The sequence below is a fragment of the Platichthys flesus genome, chromosome 19 (assembly GCF_949316205.1).
Source record: "Platichthys flesus chromosome 19, fPlaFle2.1, whole genome shotgun sequence".
Lineage (NCBI taxonomy): Eukaryota > Metazoa > Chordata > Actinopteri > Pleuronectiformes > Pleuronectidae > Platichthys > Platichthys flesus.
The window spans coordinates 8,393,323-8,416,780 of NC_084963.1; the positions used below are offsets into that span (position 1 = coordinate 8,393,323).

General features: G+C 42.8%; 6 protein-coding genes across 7 annotated transcripts; 2 read left to right on the top strand and 4 right to left on the bottom strand.

Moving 5' to 3' along the window:
• Positions 1-1,088, bottom strand: LOC133974970 (homeobox protein goosecoid-2). Its single transcript, XM_062412797.1, has 3 exons — positions 691-1,088; positions 352-602; positions 1-115 (listed from the first exon to the last, which is right to left on the bottom strand). The coding sequence occupies exons 1-3, from the start codon at positions 929-931 to the stop codon at positions 38-40; spliced, it is 570 nt and encodes a 189-aa protein (XP_062268781.1). The 5' UTR covers positions 932-1,088; the 3' UTR covers positions 1-37.
• si:zfos-128g4.1 (uncharacterized) lies at positions 484-7,447 on the top strand. The gene is made up of 3 exons (XM_062412793.1): positions 484-620; positions 4,657-4,995; positions 6,231-7,447. Coding segments are annotated over exons 1-3 (1,053 nt in total). The 5' UTR covers positions 484-619; the 3' UTR covers positions 6,944-7,447.
• Positions 7,227-10,440, bottom strand: rnf185 (ring finger protein 185). 2 transcript variants are annotated; one of them, XM_062412796.1, is made up of 6 exons: positions 9,877-10,440; positions 9,293-9,311; positions 9,099-9,211; positions 8,852-8,906; positions 8,377-8,479; positions 7,227-8,269 (listed from the first exon to the last, which is right to left on the bottom strand). In XM_062412796.1, the coding sequence occupies exons 1-6, from the start codon at positions 10,077-10,079 to the stop codon at positions 8,172-8,174; spliced, it is 591 nt and encodes a 196-aa protein (XP_062268780.1). In that variant the 5' UTR covers positions 10,080-10,440; the 3' UTR covers positions 7,227-8,171. The 2 variants fall into 2 exon arrangements, with proteins under 2 accessions (XP_062268780.1, XP_062268779.1); XM_062412795.1 differs by having other exon boundaries at positions 8,362-8,479; positions 9,877-10,439.
• A 923-nt stretch (positions 10,441-11,363) lies between these two features.
• Positions 11,364-12,944, bottom strand: LOC133974967 (chemerin-like receptor 1). The gene is made up of 2 exons (XM_062412794.1): positions 12,873-12,944; positions 11,364-12,770 (listed from the first exon to the last, which is right to left on the bottom strand). Exon 2 carries the CDS (start codon positions 12,758-12,760, stop codon positions 11,741-11,743), a length of 1,020 nt encoding a protein of 339 aa, XP_062268778.1. The 5' UTR covers positions 12,761-12,770; positions 12,873-12,944; the 3' UTR covers positions 11,364-11,740.
• Positions 12,945-15,551: 2,607 nt separating this feature from the next.
• LOC133975066 (iron-sulfur cluster assembly scaffold protein IscU-like) lies at positions 15,552-18,653 on the top strand. The gene is made up of 5 exons (XM_062412940.1): positions 15,552-15,710; positions 17,305-17,418; positions 17,691-17,801; positions 17,903-17,981; positions 18,074-18,653. Exons 1-5 carry the CDS (start codon positions 15,609-15,611, stop codon positions 18,163-18,165), a joined length of 498 nt encoding a protein of 165 aa, XP_062268924.1. The 5' UTR covers positions 15,552-15,608; the 3' UTR covers positions 18,166-18,653.
• tmem119b (transmembrane protein 119b) lies at positions 17,065-22,262 on the bottom strand. Its single transcript, XM_062412939.1, has 2 exons — positions 22,178-22,262; positions 17,065-20,471 (listed from the first exon to the last, which is right to left on the bottom strand). The coding sequence occupies exon 2, from the start codon at positions 20,453-20,455 to the stop codon at positions 19,331-19,333; it is 1,125 nt and encodes a 374-aa protein (XP_062268923.1). The 5' UTR covers positions 20,456-20,471; positions 22,178-22,262; the 3' UTR covers positions 17,065-19,330.
• Positions 22,263-23,458: the final 1,196 nt, after the last annotated feature.

Sequence of the window (23,458 nt, forward strand, 5' to 3'; positions counted from 1 at the left end):
TCATTTTCAGCGATGTCGTCCGTATACAGTACAAAATTTAGTTTTCTGCATTTCCCACAGCAAACGATAGTCTTTTCTGACGCCTCCACTTTGCTCTTCGGTTTTTAAACCAAACCTGCCAGAAAAGTCAGTTAGTGGTAATTTCATGCTTTAATTTACTGTACTCACAATATTTGGCAAATTTTAAATACCTAGATCTATATTAAAAACAATTATCAAACATCCTTATCAATGCAGACATTTTATAAAAAATACAAGAGAATGCAATTATATCCCTTTTTTAAATGTGGCATTTACAACTTCACATCTGCATTATTTATTGAAAGGCTGAATATGAACTAACAGACTCACCTCTACTCTTTCCTCTCTCAAGTGAGTGTGCTGAGCTAATTTCTCCCTCGTGTTCACGTCTGGATACTGGTTCTGCAGGAACAGCTCCTCCAGTGCATCCAGCTGATCCTCGGTGAAAATCGTGCGGTGACGCCTGGTCCTCCTGTGCACCTGACCGGGCAGCTGCTCCTCTCTGAGAGCCTCTCCCAGCCTGCAGGGGTTGGAGAGCATCGCCGGGGGCCATCCATACTGACAGGGGGCAGGCAGGAAATCTGATATAAGAGAGGAGAGTAAGTGATTCAGAAGAAAAATCCAGCTTTTTAAATCACGTGTTAAACAGAGGTGATGGTTTAGTCTTACCTTCATGGAGGAAATCAGCTCTGAATATGTCTCCACAGTGGGAGCAGTAGCAGCAGCACACACAGGCGTGATGAACAACCGTCTCTGTCTGGTCCCCAGCAGGACTCACTGCCCTCTCTTTCTCCCCAGCACCAGTCGTCCCACACGTCCACCTGTCACCATTACCGTCCGGATATTTGCTCAATATGTTCTCTATGGTGAAAGGAAACTTTTGTCTCTCCGTTCTCATCACTCCATCCATCTCTCAAAGAAAGCCCAATAAAAGAAAAGCAATGATAATCACAGGATATTGACACACAGCTCTTTTTGATTGTTCGGGCTCCACTGCTCTTCTGCTTCTCCCCTTCTACAACACTGTGTCAGGCCCTTATAGTGAAATTGGGAGGCAAAAAAATAGTAAAAACTATAATCCCCCCTGTGGACCAGACACATAAAACGGTTGAAACTTAATTCCTAGCTAATCTGGGCAGTTTTGTGAAGAGGTTAGGGAGGACGGCAGATTCAGTTAATCTTGCCTCATTCCTTTCTCCAAAAGAAATCAGATTTCACTGCATAAAATGAGAAGTGGAGAGCTCCTAAGATCCTTATTGTTTGGGTTTTAGAGAAAAGGGGATTGCTCGGTATTAGAAACCTGGATTTAGAGATGAACGTTTTTTTTTTTGGTGTGGCCAGAGACTTGTGCATGCTGAACTTGAGGATTAGCTGCCTAAATTTATTTCATGATGTCACTTTCCTATTTAGCTTTATCACCAAATGATTGTGTGCATATTAGTAGATATGGTCGATAAATAGGACAACAAATCTCACTGATCATTACCACTAAATAAAGAGATGTAGATGAATGAGTGACTTGTTTTTCCAGTGCTATAGTGACATGCGTTGTGTCACTGATGGATTTGTATGTACAATATAACTTAATACAGATAAGCACAAATAGGGGCTCCTCTGTGTAGTTTATATAATGCTTCATGTGTTTTATCTGTGAGCTGCAGTCTTTTCAGTCTTACTCCTCTTACAATGTGCACAGCTGAGGTAAAGCTATTACAGGTTAAATTCAACCCCCCCTCAACAAATCCTGTGATTTCATACAAGGCAATATACGAATTAATGGATTTCCACAATCTGTCTTAAGCTCCGCTTATAAGGGCTTTTGAAAACAGATAACAATAAACACCATCCCATCCTTTTCACCCGGGTTTAATAGCGTCCAGATTGTTGACATATAGTTTGAGGAGCATGGGAGATCGCTATCTGCAGTTATTGTGGCTCTCAAAAGAAGGAATTGTAGCACATCCGCACTGGTTCATACAGCTCAAATTTCATTACAGGGGATTAGATTGATAAAGGTTCATTTTGTTGTTGTAAAGAGAAATACTTGGTACAAGAAGGGAAGTGAGGGAAACCACCTGCACATCAGGGTTAATACAGTTTTATGGACATTTGACTCTCTTCCATGTGACGTGATTTTCATTTGCAAACATTATCGGTGAAAATTGGGTAAGAATTATTTCTGGTGCTCATGAAACGGTGCTGCAACACATGATTCGTCGTAAACTTTCAAAAAAACAGCCTGAAGGGAAGTACAGGGAAAACTGACAATACTTAACAACTGATTAATTTGACTCTGAAGATTCGAGGTCATTATTAGCAAGATTACTAAAAGGAAGAACCAATACAATTTTGGTGCAGATCCAGATCAGGGTGTCTATACTAACATCTCTGTGATATCTGGTGGCGATCTGGACAATTATCCAAATAGGTATTTTTAGGGGGATGATCTTTATTCACTTATCGTGCAGTTACAAATATTCCTCATGTTATCAGAGAATATCAGAGATTGGATGTTTTTGTGTTTAATGTGAGCAGTTTGCATAAAATTCCTGTGTACCTGCTATATGTATCTGATATAATACATGTATACGCTACATGGTGATAAAGTGTCCAAACACTAATTCAGATATACTGACAAAAAGCATTATCCACAAAAGGCCAAGGCAGAAAAATATAATAATATATATATAATTAATTATATTATAATTAATTAATACATTTTCTGTCATATCCCTTGCAAATGCACATTTTGTAGACAGTTACTTCTGGAAAATATGTTTTTATCAGGGTTAGGGTTAGAATGTGAGGTTCTTTTCAGTGTAATTATCAGTGACTAACGTGTCGTGTTGGGACACAGACAAATCACATGGCTGCTCAAATTTCAGGTCAGCGGGAGGAAGAATGAAAACATGAATAATAAAGGACACAAATCAAAGCGGTACAATTCAGACAGGAGACACAGGATTACAAAATACACCCACACACTGACTGTTGGTAAATGAGCAGAGAACCCAACGTGACACGAGAGCATTCACGTGTGAAAAAGCTCAGTGTCTCTGCTTACCGCTGGCCCGGGGCCCAAACCCTCCTGGGGAATTGGAGATTGCAGCTGTGAGACCACGAAATGCAGAGGATCAACCTTCCTCTGTGTTTTCCTGTGCAAGGGAGAACACAGGCAACATCCACACTACTTTTACCAAGTGACTGGGGAAGCTTAAGAAAGCACGCGTCAGATAACGATCCTCTGGGGGCTGGAGAGGAATCAAGAAAGCCACTCTGTGATTGCAGAAACTCCATATCTGATATCTGTGTAAATACAAATATTATATTTCCCCCCCCCCATCCCCCCTTCTTTTTTTCTCTCAAATCGTTTCCGTGAAATCTGAAAATGAGCTCTGGGACCTGGAGTTCAGTCTGTCTGGCTTCAGACTCACTGGGACCATGTGTTTTGTTATTTAAGCAGGTTTACGTTACCGACATTGAACTACACAGGAAGTCAAATTGCTCCCATGTCCCACTGTGTTCTCACTGCACTTTTCCACATCCTACATTCACTTTGTGAGCAGCCTTTTGTTTCAGCTAAAGATATGGATCTGTCATTTATATTACACACAACCTTTTTGGAGTTTGTTTAAATCTTTAATCCATTTGAATCCATTTGAATTCACAAGACAACAGTATTTTATACTCAGTACATTCCAATCACAAGGGGTCAGTTTGTGGCCCTAAAACCAGTTGAGGAACTAGAATATGGACTGGTGGAGGAAGTCTGGGGTCGTTATCTCTTTTTAAATTACTGGAATTCTATCACAACCACGACAAACTATTTGATAACACAACTGTTGAGGATTTTACCTGCGTAAGCCATCGCAGGATCCAGCATCACTCAAAAGACTATTTAGAAATAACACTGTAGCCAACAAATAATGGCAAAATTAACAGGTGTGAAAAAACTACTATGCAACTTGTGTTATATGGTAAAAAATACCATTATTATGCAGATTACAGGCTACACTAATTCAAATTGTTTAGATCAGGAATGTTTTATGATACCTTCCAGTGGAGAGCAGGATAAGGTTATCTAAAGCAGGGACTCATCAACTTTTCAGCCCCCAAAACACCCACACCAGAGACATGAGACTCCCATTATCATAAAGGTTATGGAACTGAGCAATAGTTAACAAAAACAAATCACCTATACGTGCACCTAATGTTTCCTGTGGTGCTGTAAACTGACCTGCTGCAACCGATGCGGTCGCTAATCTGTGGTAATCCCCTCAGGGGTCACAAAGAAACTATGATTGAAAGGCTGATGACCACTTGCATGCGTTTACTTTAAATATTTGAAGTAATACAATTATTTTTCAGCTCTTGGAACTTGTATGAGTAAAATATATTATCAAGAATGGCTTATGAGTTTTATTTCTTTTACAAGAACTCATTTTAAGATTATCCATTTGCGTCTGGTGACCCAACGTAGTTTGAGAACCAGTGATCTAAAGGGTCAAAGAACCACAAACACATTTTACTGTTGAGTTTGAGAAGTGGTGTAATAGCCTTCATCCCTCTGTTTTCATAATGACATAATGTAATAATGCCAACGTTTGGGTTTAAATCTCTTTTCTTCTCCCACAGTGACACAAAGAGTGAGGGAGGCCTGTGTGCGGTGGTGCGCCCCCTTGCGGCGGTGCCCAGTGAACGGCGGAGCGACACAGCGCGGCACCGTCCGCGACTCCGCGTTATCTCGCGTTGCGTCGGGGCAGCAGCTGAGCGGAAAAGGCGGGAGTAGACTGCCGCTTCCGCGTCCGCGCAGCACCGCACACAGCGAGCAGTGGAGGCGCAAAATGGACGATAAGTTAATATTGGCCGTATTTAATTACCCGGAGCTTTACAACGTGACTTTGCCCAACTACCGCTGCACGGAGAGCCGCGCGCACGCCTGGAGGAACATCAGCCTCTTACTGGGTCTCCCGTGTGAGTATATTTGTTTGTCCCAACTTTACTGACTCTTCTAATGTGCCAGGCGGCGTCTTCGTGGACCGCAACGCAGATGGATGAGGGAACGCACTTGTGGGTTGAGCGCGTGTGTGTGTGTGTCGCGTGCTGTTTCCGGCTGGTTGGCAGTTCTGGTTGTTTTAATTCCGCGCGAGGAGGCAGCACGGTGCTGTTGCTGTGGCCGCCGCCGCAACCGCGCGGACCCGCCGTGCTAGCGGTAGCAGCCGCCGCTGCCTCGCCTAGGCCGCGCTGCGCTGCACGGCACAGCATGGTACGGCACGGCTCTGCGGAGGAGGAAGCGCTGATCCGCCGCCCCGAGGCTCTGTCGATCGTCAGGTGGCGATACACCAGCGAAGAAAAGACCAAGTGAAAAGCGGCTGGTTGTGTCGTTGTCGCGGCGGCGGCGGCAACGCGGTGTCCCGGGTCAACATGTCAGAGACCCAAGAGCCGAACATGGTGCACAGCGTCCGGGAGAAACTCATCACGAGGCTTCTACTTCAGATGAATGAGTTTATCTGCGTGAATTATTTTCTGGGACGAAAAGTCGAACAACATTTATCAACAGAATTTATTTTCATTTATTAAGATAAGCAAGTAATAATACATTTTATGGGGAAATTTAATCATGAGAATATTAAACTTTATGTCAAAAGCACCTTAATAATAACAGTAATAATAAAAAAATGTTAAACATAAAATGATAAAACAAAAACTCTGTTCAAAGCTCAGTTGTGAGGATTTGCTGACTTTCTTTTAAAGTAGAGTAAATTTCCAATATTTGTTTTCTGTAGTTTCGATTTAAAGACAATATAAAGGACCTTTTTTCAGTTTTCAGACATCTTGTTTTATATGTTCAATATTAATCTATTTGCTTTGCGTAGCCAAATTGTTATTAGTTTATATATTTCCCCCTTTTTAAAAAAATGATGGAGCTTACAAAATACATTTTATATAAGAGGATAAAGGGAATTCCATCAGTTCCTTTATGGGACCACATATATATTCAATTCCCCTAAATATGCCTGATTTTATATGTCAAGGGCCATGACTAATTATCTGTCAAATTATCAAAAATGTTGAAAATAACTATAATATCCTAATATCAACAATCATAATAGTGAACACACCATGTCCTGGTTGCTTTCTTTTTATTATGCATTGTTCTATGCAGTTAGTCATCACGAGAATCATGACTGTGACCTTTCTCTTTCCAGCTGAGGAGTGCAAAAGAAAATGGAAGAACATGAGAGACCGCTACCTGAAGGAAGTCCGATTGGAGATCAAAAGCAAGAAGCAAGGGGAGATCGTGCAGAGCCGCTGGAAATACAGACAGCTGATGAATTTCATCGCACCCTTCACTGGGTCAAGAAGCGGCCTGGCGGACATCTGCAGCAATGAAGATGATGACCAGGACAACCATGACACCGAATCTGGCAGCATGGAGGGGGAGAGCGCGTCGTCTGAGGTGGTCAAGGCGCCACAGTCCATCATGAAGGCCCCGGTGAGCCAACCCGACCTCAAGCCCCAGGTGGCGTGTGTGACGCAGGTTCCTTCAATGTCCCAGGACACGCAGACGGCGCAGCTGGCTGTTATGGCCAAGCTGCCGTCAACCTCTCAGATCCCACCCGTTAGCAAGACCGGGCGGAAACGGCGCCTGTTTCAAGAGTCACTTTCGTCGCCTTCCTCTCAGAGTACACAGTCCCCGACAAAATGGCTGGTCAAAGACAATGGCGCCTCATTTCCCACCAGGCCCCGGGATGAGGATGAACTATTTCTGCTGAGCTTTGTTCCGGCTCTCAAGCGACTCGCTCCACAGAAAAGGTGCGAGACCAAAATAAAGATCCAGCAGATTATGTACGAGGCCGAGTTCAACGTGACAGAGTCGGAATCCCAAGAGAAAAACGCAAAGCAAGAAACACAAGACTGAACCAGGCCGACTTCTTTTTTTGTACTTTATTTTGTTTTCTATAAACGTCTTCCACAGAATGACCAAAATATCGATTTTTCTTTTGTTACAGCATAAAGTGGTTTAGTTGAAGAAAATCTTTTTTTCCCATGTGAAATAATTAAGAGTGAAGAAAAACAAAATGTATTCTACTTGTCAACAGAGTATTTAAATTTGTTAACACCACTTCGGTTTGGTGTGTCTTCATTTGCATATTAACTGAGCAAGTAAGGCTTGTGTGAGAATGACACCTTCATAGGAAAACTGATGATTCACATCTTTATTCACATTAGCTTTTTCTGTCAATAGTCTGAATTTACATTTACAGTAAAGATCTCATGTGAAGTTCTCTCTACTCTGCAGTACAGTATTTATATTTACTTACAAGGACATACAAAAACTGAGCAAAAATAAAAATGTTACAATTTGGAGATAAATACTGTTTCATAGTTTAATCTTTCAACTGCATCGATGGGAGTTTTAAAATCAAAAGAACGTCCGACATAGTTTTGATTCAACAAAGCATACAACAGATTGTGTGTATTTTGTAAAATCAGGTAGCATTAGATTAAATAAACAACATTCTTAGTACATAAGTGAACGAACTGATGACGCAGAGGAACTACAGGCTCATAGTCACTGTTCAATTTAAAGTCGTCTATTCCCTGAAAACATTTTGACATGTTAGAGTAGGAAAAACACGGATTATCTCAACAATCACTCTGTCAGGGTTTAAAGAGGAGGGTCACGATGAGCTGTGTATGGACTCAGGGGCCACGTCCTTCAGCTTGGCCTCCGTAGACCCCAGTGGTCCACAGAGCCCGAGCTGAAATGACCGTATGGTCCACGGAGGATTTCCTATTTTTCCTGAATTGTGACACAGTCCTGTCCTTTTCCTACTAAGACAAGTCCAAATGTCCAGTGTGAAAACCTCCTGACGTCGAAGGCAACCAATCTCACATGGTTGACCATCAAGTTGTTATTCTTAGATTAGCACTCATACATTTATTTTCAAAAAACATGTTCTGTTCTAATCTCACATGGCTTGTTGAGAGAGAGAGAGAGAGAGAGAGAGAAAAAATCATCGAGGAAGACAAACATGCATGGAGGCAGAATCCAATTTGCACATCACCGTGATGATGACGAGCCTTCCTGTCTCCACCCGGGCAGATCTCCTGGCCGAACCCTCACATGATGTTTCCCTGCACGTTCATGCGATCAGCAGCCAGAACATAATCACCAGAGCCACAAACAGGAAGAGTCGAGACAGGAACTGCTCGTCCGTGTGCTGGGGCGTCCCCGGTGCCGCTGTTTGACCGGGAATAAGTTCGACAGTTACACGACATGTTGTTGATGAAAGATCCATCATGGTGATAGTGACGTGTGTAAAACATAAATACCTGGAGGAGGCCTACCATCATTGATGTTAAACGCTGTAGCAAAAATACCAAATGGAAAGGCGCCGATTCCAAACGACATCTGGAAACCCCCATCTCCAAAACCAAACCCTTGAAATCCCTGTAAAGAATAGGAAAATGTGTGTTGTATAGTCACGTATGAACAACACCTGACGCACACGTCTACTGTGCGGATTGTCAGATGTGACGCAACAGGCGGTACAACTTGTGGTAATTCTCCAGAGTTGACGCTGCAACGCAACACAGTGCGATTAATGGATCCCAGAGGGAAATGTTCTTTTGTTAATGAACAAACTACAGGGCTGCACCACAGCACCTGCGTCATTCCATGTAATCATTTCATCATGAATGCATGAGATGGCTTGACCGCTGAGAAAATACACACTGCTGCGTCACATGGATGAAATCAAGAAAACAAAAGGTTAAGATCTGGCATGATATAGTATAATTTGTATTTGTGCAGAGAACTTACACCACGGTTTTCTGGTTCAGGCCTTTGCCCTTGTGGTCGAGGGGGGGTTCTTTCTCTATAAAAACAAAAAAAAAGGCCATCATGAACAGTTCAAAAAATTTATTATTCTCAGTCTCTCTTGAATATGACATTAAAATCTGAGTGGAACATATTCACCACTGCCGTACTAGGGTAGGAGGATTGTGATGACTCAATACATGAAGATTAGGGTCAGTCCGACCTGTAACTCTCACACAACAACACCAACCTGGGGTCCTGTTGACCTGTGCTTCCCCGGCCATATAAGGGGATGACTTTGTCTCGACTGATGCCAGCTTTACACACCGGGCACACTTGTTTGCTGGGTCTGGTCTCCAGCCACTGCACAGAAGACAAAGTCGAGTTAGAGCACCGCCCTCACGTTGGCATTAGCAAAATGAGGAAAAGGGAAGTTTGACTTACCTGATGCAAACATGGCCAACTGATGGAGAGGAAATGCAACAGGGGTGAGAGATGAGAAATGTCGGAAAGGAAAGAGATTTGATCAGTGAAACATACTGACTTATATTTACATTTGCTAATACAATATGGCATCTATATATGAGAGGTGAGAGAGAGGAAACCTGGCTTCCAGCTCTGGGCTTTATCCACTTTGACGAATAATTAACTAAATAAATACTTAAACCAGACCAGATGCTCAGACGTGACTGGTTCCCAGGGGACAAAAGTTGAGTATATTTGAAGAGGTGGACCTAGCTGCAGAGGCTGTCAAGTTTCCATGAAAGTGTCTAAGATAATCAAATGTGTGTGTTGTGGTGTGTGATTAAGATAAACATGGCCAGGTCAAAGTAAACCAGATGTAAACAGGAACCTCATGATGGTTGTTGTTGACATTAGCCACCATGATGTTTGCCAATAATCTGATTTAGCTGTTGTTCAGGAACATGATGAAGGTTAGCTTGATTTCGTCTCAGTCAGTCTGGACCCTGAACTGTGGCCTCCTAACCCGGACTGACACCGAGGAGGTGGGTTCTACCCAGACCTACCAGAAGAGGTGTCCACACAGGCTGATCACTGCGTCCTTGGCGGTGTCCAGGCAGATGTTGCACTCGAACGTACTGTCCTGGTTGCTGCTGTCGGCCGCCGCGCTGGAGCCGCTGGACCCGGGACTCGGGTTGTCGGTGGCCGCGGTGGAGGGGCCGGAGGCCGTAGGAGGAGGAGGAGGTGGAGCGGGGGCAGCGGTGGCCATTTAAAACCGAGATCCTCTTCGAGCAGGCAGGCTCAAGTCGGGGGGGTGACTCCGCCGGCGGCACCCAGCGCTTCACAACACACACATGCGGAGGTCCAGGCGGAGGTCCGAGTGGTTTCTAAAAGACACTATCTATAATCCCTCAGGTAACAGGAGAGCTAGCTAGCTTCGGAGCGGCTAACGTTAGCTAGCAGAGCCAACCGACGGTTTAACCGGAAACACCGCGGAGATAAACACACGCAGCAGCGGTATTAGCTGAGTGGGGGGGTGATTCAGTGAATGATCCGTAACTTGTGAGGAGTTCTGGCGACTTGGTCCCAGCTGATTGCATCACACATCCGCAACACGGACCCGGAAGTAGATCCAGGGAGGGGGCTGGCAGGAGGCGGAGTACAGGCTTCTGCTGCTGCTTCCCTCAGTGTTGACTCTCAGGATGCTCCACAAAGCATACAGCTGACAATGTGATACCTAGAACGTGTTTCATTTGTATGTTCCCCTTCCTCTTTACACACAGCCTGTGGTTCTTACTGCAAAGAGCGGACGTGTTGACACAGGGTAGGTGACACAGGGACGCCGAGCTCATTCAAGATTCAAGATTCAAGAGTTTATTGTCATATGTACAAACATTTCATTAAGCAGTCGCTTGCAATGAAATGCTTGGGTCACAGGCTCTCTTATAGCAATGCTCAGAATATTACAAGCAGACAAAAAATATATATCGAGTAAGACAAGATCAAATAGAATATACAAATTCAAAATAGAAATAAAATATACATATCTAAAATATACAGCTAAAGAAAAAACAACAAGAAAAAGAAAAGTGCAAGTGTGTGCAATAGTGCAAAATGCAATGGGGCAAAGGGCCTATTTTACAGTTGCTCAAGGTCTAACTGCAGAAAACAGCGTCTCACTACTGGAAAGAGGGAGAACAAGAGAGCTCAATGCACCGCAAATAACAAAAAAACAACTTCATCAATTTCACGACACATGAGCTGCAAAAAGTCACGACACATGTAAATACAGAAACGTGGGGAACAAATTGGGAAAACAACAACTAACATGTTTCCAGGTGACCCCCAAAAAAGTGATGGACCTGTCTGTAGTTCCATGCTTTGTGAAGTTAGTGAAGTCTGCTACTCGTCAGTGGTGATGAAACACAATACACCATTCTTTAGAAATATTAACATTTAATATCTCTATTTAGTTTACTAATCACAAATACACAAATATACCCAAAACTAGCATATGGTTATATTTGAAATGTATATATTAGAACGATAAAGAATATGCATCAATTTCTAACAACAAGATAAAAAAAGACATTTTGTTTTTCATTCAATTGTTTAAATGTTTGATTTATTATACACATTCATAATATACATTTATTCTGCCTTCCACTTTATTTAAGTTGCAATTTGAATCAGTTTGCAAACATAATAACACAAAAGAAATTCAGTTGTAGACATGAACAAAATCTTAGAAAAAAAATCATCTGAATCTGAAGATTTTCTTAACAAAAATGAAAGACACTAAATGAATGCCTTGAACACACAAATAACCAATCATCTGACAAAAAAAATTATATTTAGGGGAAGATCCAATGATATTCTGGATCAAGTCTATTGGTACTTGGTGGCGGAATATGCTCTCAAAGTGCCATCCTAGGTTTTGATCACTTCCATTGACCTAAACCTTGAGTTATTGAGACCTCCTGTACGGAAATCCTCGGCCATTGCCTCCTCCATTCTCGATGTCAGAGACCTCTTCAGGGTTTGTTTAAAGTCGTTACCAATGAAGACGTACAGAGCTGGGGATATGAAGCAGTTTGCTGCGGCCAGCGTGGCTCCCACGGTCAATCCAGTTTTGATAACCTCCAGGCTGTGGTACTTGAGGTCCAACTCCAGAAGAACAAAGGTGTGGTAGGGGACCCAGCAGAAGAAAAACGACAAGATGAGCGCCGCCATGATTTTGTACGGCTTTGTTGACTTGACGGTCAAAGTGTTGAGCTTGACACCGAGCACGGAGCAGCAGACGACAATTATTAGGAACGGAATTAGGAACCCGCAGATAAACCGAGACAAGACAACTGCCTTGTGTCTCGAGTGGTCCATATAGCCTGTGTAGCACTGAGTGACTGAGCCGTGGACTACAGTTTGCCTGTAGACGAGTGAGGGCCACGTTAGGAGCGCAGAGAGGAGCCACATGAGCACAACAACTCCAAATGCTTTCTTTACTGACCGGTGGTTATGTGACCAAATGGGGAATAGAATCATCACGCAGCGATCAGTGCTGATGAGAACCAGCAGGAAGACACTGCTGTACATGTTGAGAAACAAGGCGGAGGAGGTGAACTTGCACAAGAGCAGTCCGAAAGGCCAGTGCAAGGTTATTCTGTAGAAAACCTCCAGGGGCAGAAATACACAGAACAAAAAGTTTGAAATGGCCAGACTGATGTACCAAATAGTGATCACCGTTCTTTTCATTTTCCATCCACAGATCCAGATAACCACTGAATTTCCTATGAGGCCAATAACAGTTATGAGGATATTGATTACCACTAGAGCATGTGCCACCGAAGAATGAGAGCTGCTGATTTTCATGAGTACAGCAGGGGTGGTATTGACTTTCTCAGTTTCATTGTCTGCCGTATAATCCTGATATTCTTTATAATCCAGATCCATACTTTTTTTCCTGTTAAATAAAGCACAGAGTCTTATTTCCATAAACACATAGATAATTATAGCAGTTCTACTATTTAAGCACAAAGAAAAAACTTCAGATTATCATACTCACGTTAGAGTCGATGTGGAAGCGATCACTGTTCTGATGCCTACGTACTGAAACACCCAGCTGCTAGAAGCTACTTCTCCCTTCTGCTTCCTGGGCAGAGTTACTGACTAAAGGTAAAATTAGGGAAACAATCAGATATTGTTGCGCAACGGAAAAAGTGAGTTACTAATAACTAATCTGACTCATTACTGAAAACATAGTTTCTGTTTGATGGTGACACCATTTAAGGAGTTTAAGAGGGTTTATAAAAGAGGATAAAATAAATATAAATGTTTGTTAACTCTTATAACAGCCCACTGATGTAATCTCACAATGGGATCCCCATCGCGCAGTGACACAAAAAGATTCATTAATCAAGGGTCTGTAGAGTCCTCCTGAAAACTCACGTATCATAATTGCTTTTAAAACCAAATTATTCATTTGTAAAGAAAAAACCTACTCCCTCTATTTTAACATGAATCACTACCCGTGATTTTAGCCTTTGTGTCTTTAACAAACAGGGCTGAAATCCTCATAAAGTGTTTATGGCTTTCGTAAGCATTTCTCTATAGTTCCCCAAAAAAATCACATGATCGAATTATGCAATAGCACTGACCTTTACTACTTTGTATTTGCATTGCAAGAAGACATACAAGGTAATTGTATAAGTTATAGATAAAACAATGTTTAAAATTGCAACCAAAAGGACCCTTTCTATTTAAATTCTTTATATTTAAACTGGGAGCAGGTCTTATATACGGAGCTGCAACAGGTAACTTCACCAACCAGCTGCCACTAAATTCTACATGCTGAACCTCCAAGATAAGATAAGATAAGATCACACTGCCTCTGCCCCCCCCTCGCACATAATTTATCTCCATTACTTATTGCTTCTTACTGTATAAAGTGTCTTACTGTATATATTGTTTTTATGTACAGTGCACCAACCACACGTGGCAATTTCCAATATATGCAAATATACACAACGGTTCAAAAGTTTGGGGTCACCCATAAAATTTCGTGTTTTCCATGAAAAGTCACACTTTTATTTATCGAATGAGTTGCAAAAATGAATAGAAAATATAGTCAAGACACTGACAAGTTTAGAAATAATGATTTTTATTTGAAATATTAATTTTGTTTTTCAAACTTTGCTTTCGTCAAAGAATGCTCCATTTGCAGCAATTACAGCATTGCAGACCTTTGGCATTCTGCCGTTCATTTGTTGAGGTAATCTGTAGAAATTGCTTCCTAAAGCACCTCCCACAAGTTGGATTGGCTAGATGGGCACTTCTTGCGTACCATACGGTCAAGCTGCTCCCACAACAGCTCAATGGGTTCGAGATCTGGTGACTGCGATGGCCACTCCATTACAGACAGCTCACCAGCTGCCTGCTTCAATAGTTCTTGCGTAAAGTGGAGGTGTGCTTTGGGTCATTGTCCTGTTGTAGGAGGAGATTGGCTCCAATAAGGCGCTGTCAGGGTATGGCATGGCGTTGCAAAATGGATACAAGAACAACAACAAGAATAGAGTTAACAGGAAAGTTATCTTTTTCTGGCCATTTTGAGAGTATAATGGAACCCACAAATGTGATGCTCCAGATACTCAACTAGCTCAAAGGAAGGCCAGTTTTATAGCTTCTATTAGGATTTCAAATTCTAGCTGGTATTTGGGTCTGACTGAAACTATTTGCAACTAAAGAGGGGGGGGGGGGAAGCATGATCAATTTGAACCAGATATAAGGCCTTTATTCAAATGATTTATAAATAACCCTTGCTGCATATTGTTAATAATGAATCTTATAATTGTTCTGAATTCTAACTTTTGGTATTAAACCATTATTCCCTTAGACTCATCCAAATATATTTCAAGCAGCTGTCTGATAAAGTTCTGGAGGTCGGACAGTGTGACTTTGTTGACATTGTTTTGTCTCGTTGTTTTGGTTTCGAGGATACTAATGTTTACATCAACAGGACATTGTTTGAATATAGCAGGAACATCATATTCCTTTCTCCAATGGCCCACATGGCATCAGCTGTGTCAAGGCCTTTCATGAAGAGAACATTTTGCTTAGCAACTATCAGAGTAGTAGAAGCGTCACAGAGAGCGGCTTCTTGTCACTTCCTGGATTTCTGTGCCAAGAGGCGTGGACATGCCTGTGCACCAACAAGGGAAAACCAAATTGATTTGCGGTGACTCCCCTTCAATCTTTCATAACCAATCATATTAAATCTACTGTTATAACTATATCAAACCCCTTGTGTTCGGGGCCATTATTAACTACCTATTGCTAACTTAATTAGCCTAGGCTGTGATAATTGTCCATAGCTATGTTTTTCAACTTTCATTGCATCTCAATAAATATTTAAATTGGACCAGTCCGGCTCTTCTCTTATTTAGGATAAACCAACACGCCTGACACTTCTCTCACCAGCTAAACAGTTTTCAGCTGTGCATAACTGCACAAGGGTTTTCAAAGGTTTTCTAATCATCCATTAGTCTTCTTAGGCGATTAGCAAACACAATGTCCCATTAGAACACTGGGAGTGATAGTTGCTGGAAATGCAGCAGTCGCAGGTCGTGATAAAACGTGGACACTGCAGTCACGAGAGGATGTTTACTCCCAGTGATGTTTACCTGCACAGCGCATGCGCACGTGTCGTCATGCGACCCCGCCCCCTTGTAGTGACGTATCTCGCGGTCCGAGCTCGATCTGCTCTTCTGTTCAGAACTGCGTCACTACTGCTCCGATCTCCAACATGGCGACTACCGTGATGAACAAGTGTCTCAGTCCTCTGGCTCTGCTCACCCGCAGGCTCTCTGCCCCGGAGTTCATCACCCAGTGCTGCTACCACAAGAAGGTAACGAGCACCCAGCGTGTGTGTGTGTGTGTGTGTCTGTGTGTGTGGTGGCGCTGGTAGATTGTGTGTTTGTGTGTGTTGACTGCGGTTTGACCTTTGTTTACAAACATGTCCACGGAGGAGTTGCTGTTGAACAACGCTGCGTTGGAGCTAGCCACAACAAGCTAGCTCACCTAGCAGGAATGTTTATTACAAAACAGAACAAGCCTCGTGATAAATATTATATAACAACTAAATCTAATTGACCCTGAGCCTAAATGAATGAGAGTTAATCACACGAGGTAATTAATCCATCTGTGTGTATTATGACCTGATCTGAGTCCAGCTCTCATTGATTTAATCAGTTATATCATTAGGCATTTTACTGTTACATATTGCAGGGTGATGTAACAACACTAAATTACTCTTAAGCTGGTTTCCCATCATACTCTTTGTTTTTATTAGTATTGTTATTATGGCATGTGTGAAAGTGAACAACCGGTCGATCAAAATGTTATATAATAAAAGACACGAAGAGCAGTCCAAGTTTTAAAAAGGTGAAACAGTGAATAAACCCTCAAAAGCCTGTGGATCTTGTAACTAATGGTATAAAAGGTCCTAAATTATATTCTATAATGTATCCAATTAGTTTGGAATTAAATTTTAACCTAAATATGGCTGCCTAAGAATAAGTCTACCTCCATATGAGCATCATCTAAAACCGAGGAGAGTGTGACGTGACAGATACGGATACATTTGACGAAACAGCACAATAAATAAAATAAGTAAACATTTGTTGTGTAAGCTAGTTGAATACTAAAGTAAGGTCACTAATCTGCCCTTCAGCTGTCCACTGCTACAGCTTTGAGACCTGAATCACATCCCATTAATAGGCTTCAAGGGCCGTCAGGATGGTGAAGGTTCACATTGTGTAAGACTACATGTGAATGTTCTGTCATACCTGCGGGAGAGTTGTGTATTTATTCTTGTTAGTGCACCATATTTCTGTCTAACACAACTTTAGTGTTTCACTGTGTTACGTGACTGTCTGGGTTGTGGGAATGAGAATCACACAAACATTTAGGTTGAGTTGATTTATGCCTGTAAATAGAGATGGTTTGTGTGTCATTGTGTTTGTGAAAATATAATAAAAAGCTCTAAAATAAAGATATTAAAAAAAATGGTTCGCTACATCACAACATTAAATATAAAAAGCTGAAAGTCAGTTTTGAAAGTGATCAAAAAAAGAAACATCCCGAAATCTCACATCACATGAAATTTGCTGTATTGAATGACGTATACAGACTAAACCGCTTTGTGTTGTCCTGGTCAGAGTGACTCAGCAGGAACTAAGGGAGGAGGGGGGGTGCAGGAGTTGGTGTAGTGGACAATGACGTCCAGTCCTAATCTGTTTATTTCTGGAGGAAATGCGTCGTTGTATAACAGCGATAAACAAGATTTATAGACATTTTGTGATTGTTTCAGAATGGGGGAAAAACATTCCAGGATGCTGCTGATGTCTGGGCTCTTCGGATTTATTTCAGTGTTATGATTTCCTCTAAAAAAAAATCCTGCCTCCCACCCTGATGTATTAATTCCTTTCTTTCCTCTGAAGGTGGTGGATCACTATGAGAACCCGAGAAACGTCGGCTCGCTGGACAAAAACTCCAGGAATGTTGGGACTGGTTTGGTGGGAGCTCCAGCCTGCGGAGATGTTATGAAGCTCCAGGTACCATGGATGGATGGATCCCAGCCTTTTGTGTACATGAAGAGCTTTTAGAGATGGATTATAATAACAAATCACAAGTGGCAGAACAACACAGAGCACTGATAGACTAAATATTCTTATTTCACCAAGTAGATGGCTCAAGTCTTTGATTAAGTTTAACATAGCTATAAATCATTTCCCCTGTTATGATTTACATAAACATGTAGTTATTACTTGGCTCATAATGAAATGATCACTATGCATTAAAACTATGAATTCTCTCATCTCGATAGATTGAGGTGGATGCCCAGGGGAAGATTGTGGATGCCAGGTTCAAAACCTTCGGCTGCGGCTCTGCCATCGCCTCCAGCTCTCTGGCCACCGAGTGGGTTAAGGGCAAATCTGTGAGTGATAACATAACAGACATGACTCCTGTTTCCCATTTCCTATATTCTTCTTCTTCTGTTCATTGACCAGCAAGGTTTTTGCTCTTTTTTTCTCTCAGGTGGATGAAGCTTTGACAATAAAGAACACTGACATTGCCAGAGAGCTCAGTCTTCCTCCTGTTAAACTTCACTGCTCCAGTAAGTCTACGGCTGATTCTTGTCATGATTGTCTTCTTTTACCAAATGCTCCACTTGTGTATATTCACCCTTTATTTCCTGTTCCCCTTCAGTGCTGGCAGAGGACGCCATCAAGGCTGCTCTGGCTGACTATCGCCTCAAGCAGCAGGACGACCAGCAGGAGGCAGTCAGGGCCAGCATTTAAACCCACCTCCCCTTGCTTCCTGCTGTCAGGGAGAGAAGAAGCTGTAGTTCACCTTCCTGCAGTACTGAAACACGCACACACCAAATGCGTTGATAACAAGTCCACCATTGTCAACCCTCTGTAGCAGTGGTACACCAGGCTTAGTCTGTGGCCAACCCTGCGCCCTCTTACCCTTTTAGCCTGTCACTTAAACGCACAATGTGAGCACTGCTGTGAGCGGTTGGTACAAAGTTGAGCCTTATTTTTGAGATTGTGAAATATTTTAAGATTGTCGAGCGCGAGGAGTGTCGTGAAAGGTGTGATGGAGATATTGATTAAGGCTAAGAGCTGATTATGTATCCTGTCTGCACCCTAAGCTTGCACCTTTGATATATGCCACCAAGCGAAGTTGCTAGAAACCATTAAAGGGTCCACTGGTTTTATCTGTAATTTATAAGTATCTAGCAATGCTTCTGTGAAAATCTGCAATAAAAAAATCCTGAATCCTCTTTTGCTTCGAGTGGAATTAATGACTTGAAACATCCTGAATAATAAGAGATGTTTTTTTACGTTACACATGCAGGTATCTTATTTAGTAAATTATGCAAAATTCACAATATAATAGTTATGGATGTGGATCACACAAATGAAATGCATTTGTCATAAACACGGCTTGTGTATAAGCTATAACATGTCAAGGTGGGATTTAGAAAAGAGGTACTGTGAAAACATTCAACCACCATCAAACAAAACCGATTCTAAAAAGCGGTTATGTCATAAATTATAGTTATAGTTCTTAAACTATTTAATGTTTATGCGCTGAAGACAGATAATGGGCACCATACGACTACATGTTTACTAAAGTGGCCCCCATCCATCCATTGACCATAACACTTGGGGTACCTGGTGAAAACCCACAGAGACACAGGGAGATCATACCAACTCAACAATCTCTAGCTGTGCAGCAATTTTGAAAGGATTTTAAAAAAAAACATGTAAAAGGAAAATATTGTTTGTAGCAGGTAAAAAGTCATAATGATAAAACCAGTCGTTGGTGAGCTCTGCTGCACATCATCTTTCCCTCACTGGACAAATACCTCAAATCTGTAGATCATTTTTAGGATTTATGGACAAATTGCCCCTAGTGGACTCAGGAGAATGAGTAAGTTCATAGTGTTCAGAGGAGTCAGAATGCGGTTTTCTCTCCTGCGATCAGCTGAAGCGTTGCAGAGTCATTGTGGATATGCATAGAGGAGGGCCGCAGACTCCTGCCAATCAAAGGCTGCTCTGGATCATCTCCCTCTGGATCATCTCCTTCTGGATGAGGCTGCTCTGAATGATCTCCCCCTGCATGAGGCTGCTCAAGATCATCTTCATGTTGATGCTGTGGCTCTGGATCATCTCCCTCTGGATGTGGCTGCTCTGGATCATCTCCCTCTGGATGTGGCTGCTCTGGATCATTTCGCTCTGGATGTGGCTGCTCTGGATCATTTCCCTCCGGATGTTGATGCTCTGCATCATTTCTCTCTGGATGTGGCTGCTCTGGATCATCTCCTTGTTGCTGTGGCTGCTCTGGATGAGGCTGCTCTGGAGGACAGCTCAGCTCAGTGCTGCCTCCTGCTGCTGCTGCTGCCTCTTCCATGTTGGGGAGCTCGCATGGCTCCTTTTCCTCAGGGAAACTTGGCAGCTGCGGATCCAGGACGCTGCCACATGTCTTAGAGCTGTCTCCAGGACTGTGGTCTGCTGCTTTCTGACTGCTGCCACTTCCCTCTGCAGCATCTACAGATTTATTTGGCGTCCGCAGCCTCTTGGCGGCCCTCATGATGTCGGCCTGGAGCTGCCTGTGAGAGTCCACAGGCTCACTCTCCTGCTCGGGAGCAGGTTTCTCTGGCACTTCATTAAAGGGTTTTGTACCTCCGGTTTTGTCCCTGTGGTCCACGTACATTTTGGAGGGGAAGGAGGAAGGGTAGTACGCGGTGACCTTTCGCCTGCGGCTCATGAATATTGCCCCACAGATGATAAAGAAGATGAGGAGGACAAAGGAGGTTGTCACAAGGATGAGGAGCATGTTCTCCTCCAGGAAGTTCACAACCTGACTCAGGAAGTCAGTTTCCACATGGGTGGGGCCAGCAGGTGTGGTTTGGGGCACGGAGAAAAGGTAGCTGGTGGGCAGGGAGGAAGCAAAGTTACTGAGGTCTTCCTCATCTGTACTTCCCTCCAGAGAACTGGAAAAAGGTAGAGGCGTGGCCATACCGCCGCCGAGGCAAAACACCACACACGCACCGATCTGACGAAGGCCCATCAGGAGCATGGTTTCCCCACAGGATCTGTAAATAACAATGAGGGTCAGTGACTGGAATGTCAGCTCCATATGTAAAGATAATCTGTGCATCTCGTGTTTTGGCTTTACATTGGAGCCTCAGAGGAGAGCATCTGTTTTCTCTGGAATAAGAAAAGGATCTTAAAAAAAAACAGGTTGTTTCACAATGCTCGCCACTGTTCCCAGTGTATTCCCAGAATCCTCAGAGACTCCTCTGACCATCTGGAGGACAAATATTCAGGCTGTTGCAGGATAAAGAGAGAAAAAAAAGATCTTTCATCCATCTTTCAAGTTGTGCCACTGTTTCTAAGCTCGGAGAGGATGTAGCCAGAAGCGCAACTCCAGATGGATCCTATTATGAGTTATATCCGGGTTTTCTTTATTTTAGGCACAACAAGGGGAAATGCATTAAAATGTCTGCAGCAGACTGAATATCTTTGATCACTGATTTTCAAGAACCAGTCTTTTGATATAGTAACTCAAATGTAATAGTAAAACATTAGATACATAAACTTGGATTAGATCATATTTACATGGAGAATATGGTGAAAACATCTGTGTTATACATTTCTACAGCCTAAGCACGTGGTTCTTCATTGAAGATGAAGATATTATCACTTGTAACATGCTGTAACATGAAGATTACAGCAATATTATTTGACTGGACTTAGCCTTTCAGTGGTCTGGTTAGCTAGTTAAAATTTACCATATTATTTTGTATTGGTTTTAGGTTTTTATTACTATTTCATTTAATCATATTATATACCTAGTTTTTAATTTGCATGTTTGCTTTAATCTCTGTCTAATGTTTATCTTTGCATCGTACTACATACACAGTTTTGAGTTCACTATACGTCCAAGGTTTCCCTTTGAATCCAATGTGCTAGATAGATCAACCTTAGCTTGATTCAACACAAAGTTAAATACGTTTATTCCAGCTCAGCCTGAAGTATTTTACTCTTTCAGATGAGTGTCCTGAACACACATTCTGTACAACTACAGAAACCCAGAGTTAAACATGTTAAATAAAACGCCAAATATCGGTAGGTAGTTGAAGTGACCCATTAAACCCAGCTTCAGTCTGATGTAGTTCTTTGTTTTTACTCCGTCTGTGTCACTTTGATCCTCATTCTGCTGTGTCTGTGTTCGAGCTGCATGGTGCAACATGAAACTGCTCTCATCTGGAGAAGGAATGGTCTTTTTCTCTCCCTCCCAAAATTAATCACCTTCTCAACCCAGACCAAATAAACACAGCCACACATGCCTGTGCAATCTCTCACACACACACAGACACACATGCACACACACACACACACACACACACACACACACACACACACACACACACACACACACACACACACACCCCCACACACACACACACACACACACACACACAAACAAACACACACACACACACATGGGAGGGGGCAGATAAAAATAAACAATAATGAACTGAATAGGAATGGGCTAGATTCTGTTTTTGTCCATTTTAAAGTTAAAAACTGACTCAAAATATGGCCTCTAAGTTCTTATAGCCGTGCTCTTGGAGTGTGGAGGCTCCTGTGAAGGCATCACGATGCTGTCACATCACTTCAAACTTTCACCTGAGCCAACATGATGCAAAGGAAGCCCGGTTCAGCTTGACCATGCCCCACTCAAAGAATTGAGAGAAAGAGCAACATTAAAACAAAGACGAAACATCTCACTCACCGTCCTGAAGAAGCGTCTCAGTTGGCGTCTGATGGGAGGACGAGTGAAACCAGTCTGGAAAAAGTGAACTAAGAGAGAAGCGACTGCTCGGCGAGCCACGCAACTTCTGCAGTTTCAGATTTCAGGGCTGGAGGTTTTGTCTGGATAGTGCAACAAAAAAAAACACAGGGACAAATCCCTCCCTCTGCTTTCTCCTCTGCTCTCCTCCTCCCCCTCCTCAGTTTCCCCGACAGTGTCTGGGCTCTCCGGCCTGCACACAGATTGTTCTTGTTACAGGCAGGAGTTTATTATGTGCTGTGGGGGCAGGGTCCTCGCCTGCACCCTTATGTGTGGCTGGCTGGATGTGTTGGACGGAGATGCCAGAAAATTTAAGTGAATTCTCTGTGGCTCAGACATCATCAGCATCAGCAACTTCTCATGTCTCCAGGATTCCTGCTCTGGTGGGCGGCCTGGCCTCCTCTCTGACCCCTCGGCCTCCGACGACTTAAAACTAAACCTCCCGGGGTTAAAATAGAAGGAGTCAGACTGAGAGTGGGTTGAACGAGTGACCGGTCAATGCAGGAAGAGGTTAATGTTTCCTGTGTGGACAGCCAGGAGAAGGGGGGGGGGGGGGGGGGGGGGCTGCAGACGACTGAGGCCGCTTGAAACAACGTGTGTTTCTCCAGTTTTTCCCCCTCAGAATCAAGCAATTAAACTCACGTGGTGTGTGTGACCACTTTAGGGACACAACGCAGCGTGTGAGCCTGTGAGGAGTCGTGTGTGTGTGTGTGTGTGTGTGTGTGTGTGTGTGTACGTGCGCAGATGCATTTTTGGCACGTGGACGTTGTTTGTGATCAGTCAAAGACAAGTCAAGCTTTATATGGTCACCGAGGAGCAGGAGATGAGCGTCCGGCATCCTCCAGGTTTACATTTGTCTTGGCTCTGCAGAGAGTCACTGGCTCTGACGACCTTTGCTCAGTATGAAGAAAACAAAATATAAGAGGGGAAAGATGACAAAGAAACTAAACTAAAACATGGTTTCACAGGGCCCTGATAAGTATGCAGGACTCTCTGTTTTCATTTCACAGGAAGGGAAGTGAATATTATATCAAGTCCAGGGAAGAAGAAAACGCCTTTTATGAAACCTTTCTCAAATAAAGGAAGTGATTTAAGGTCACAGACACGTGGGATGAAACCTACACAAAGTCTTTTTTTATGTTTTTTTTTTTATTTCAGCTTTTATTTTGGACATTTTCAGCTAAACAGATGCTAAATTACAGAATTATCAGCTCCAATTACCCA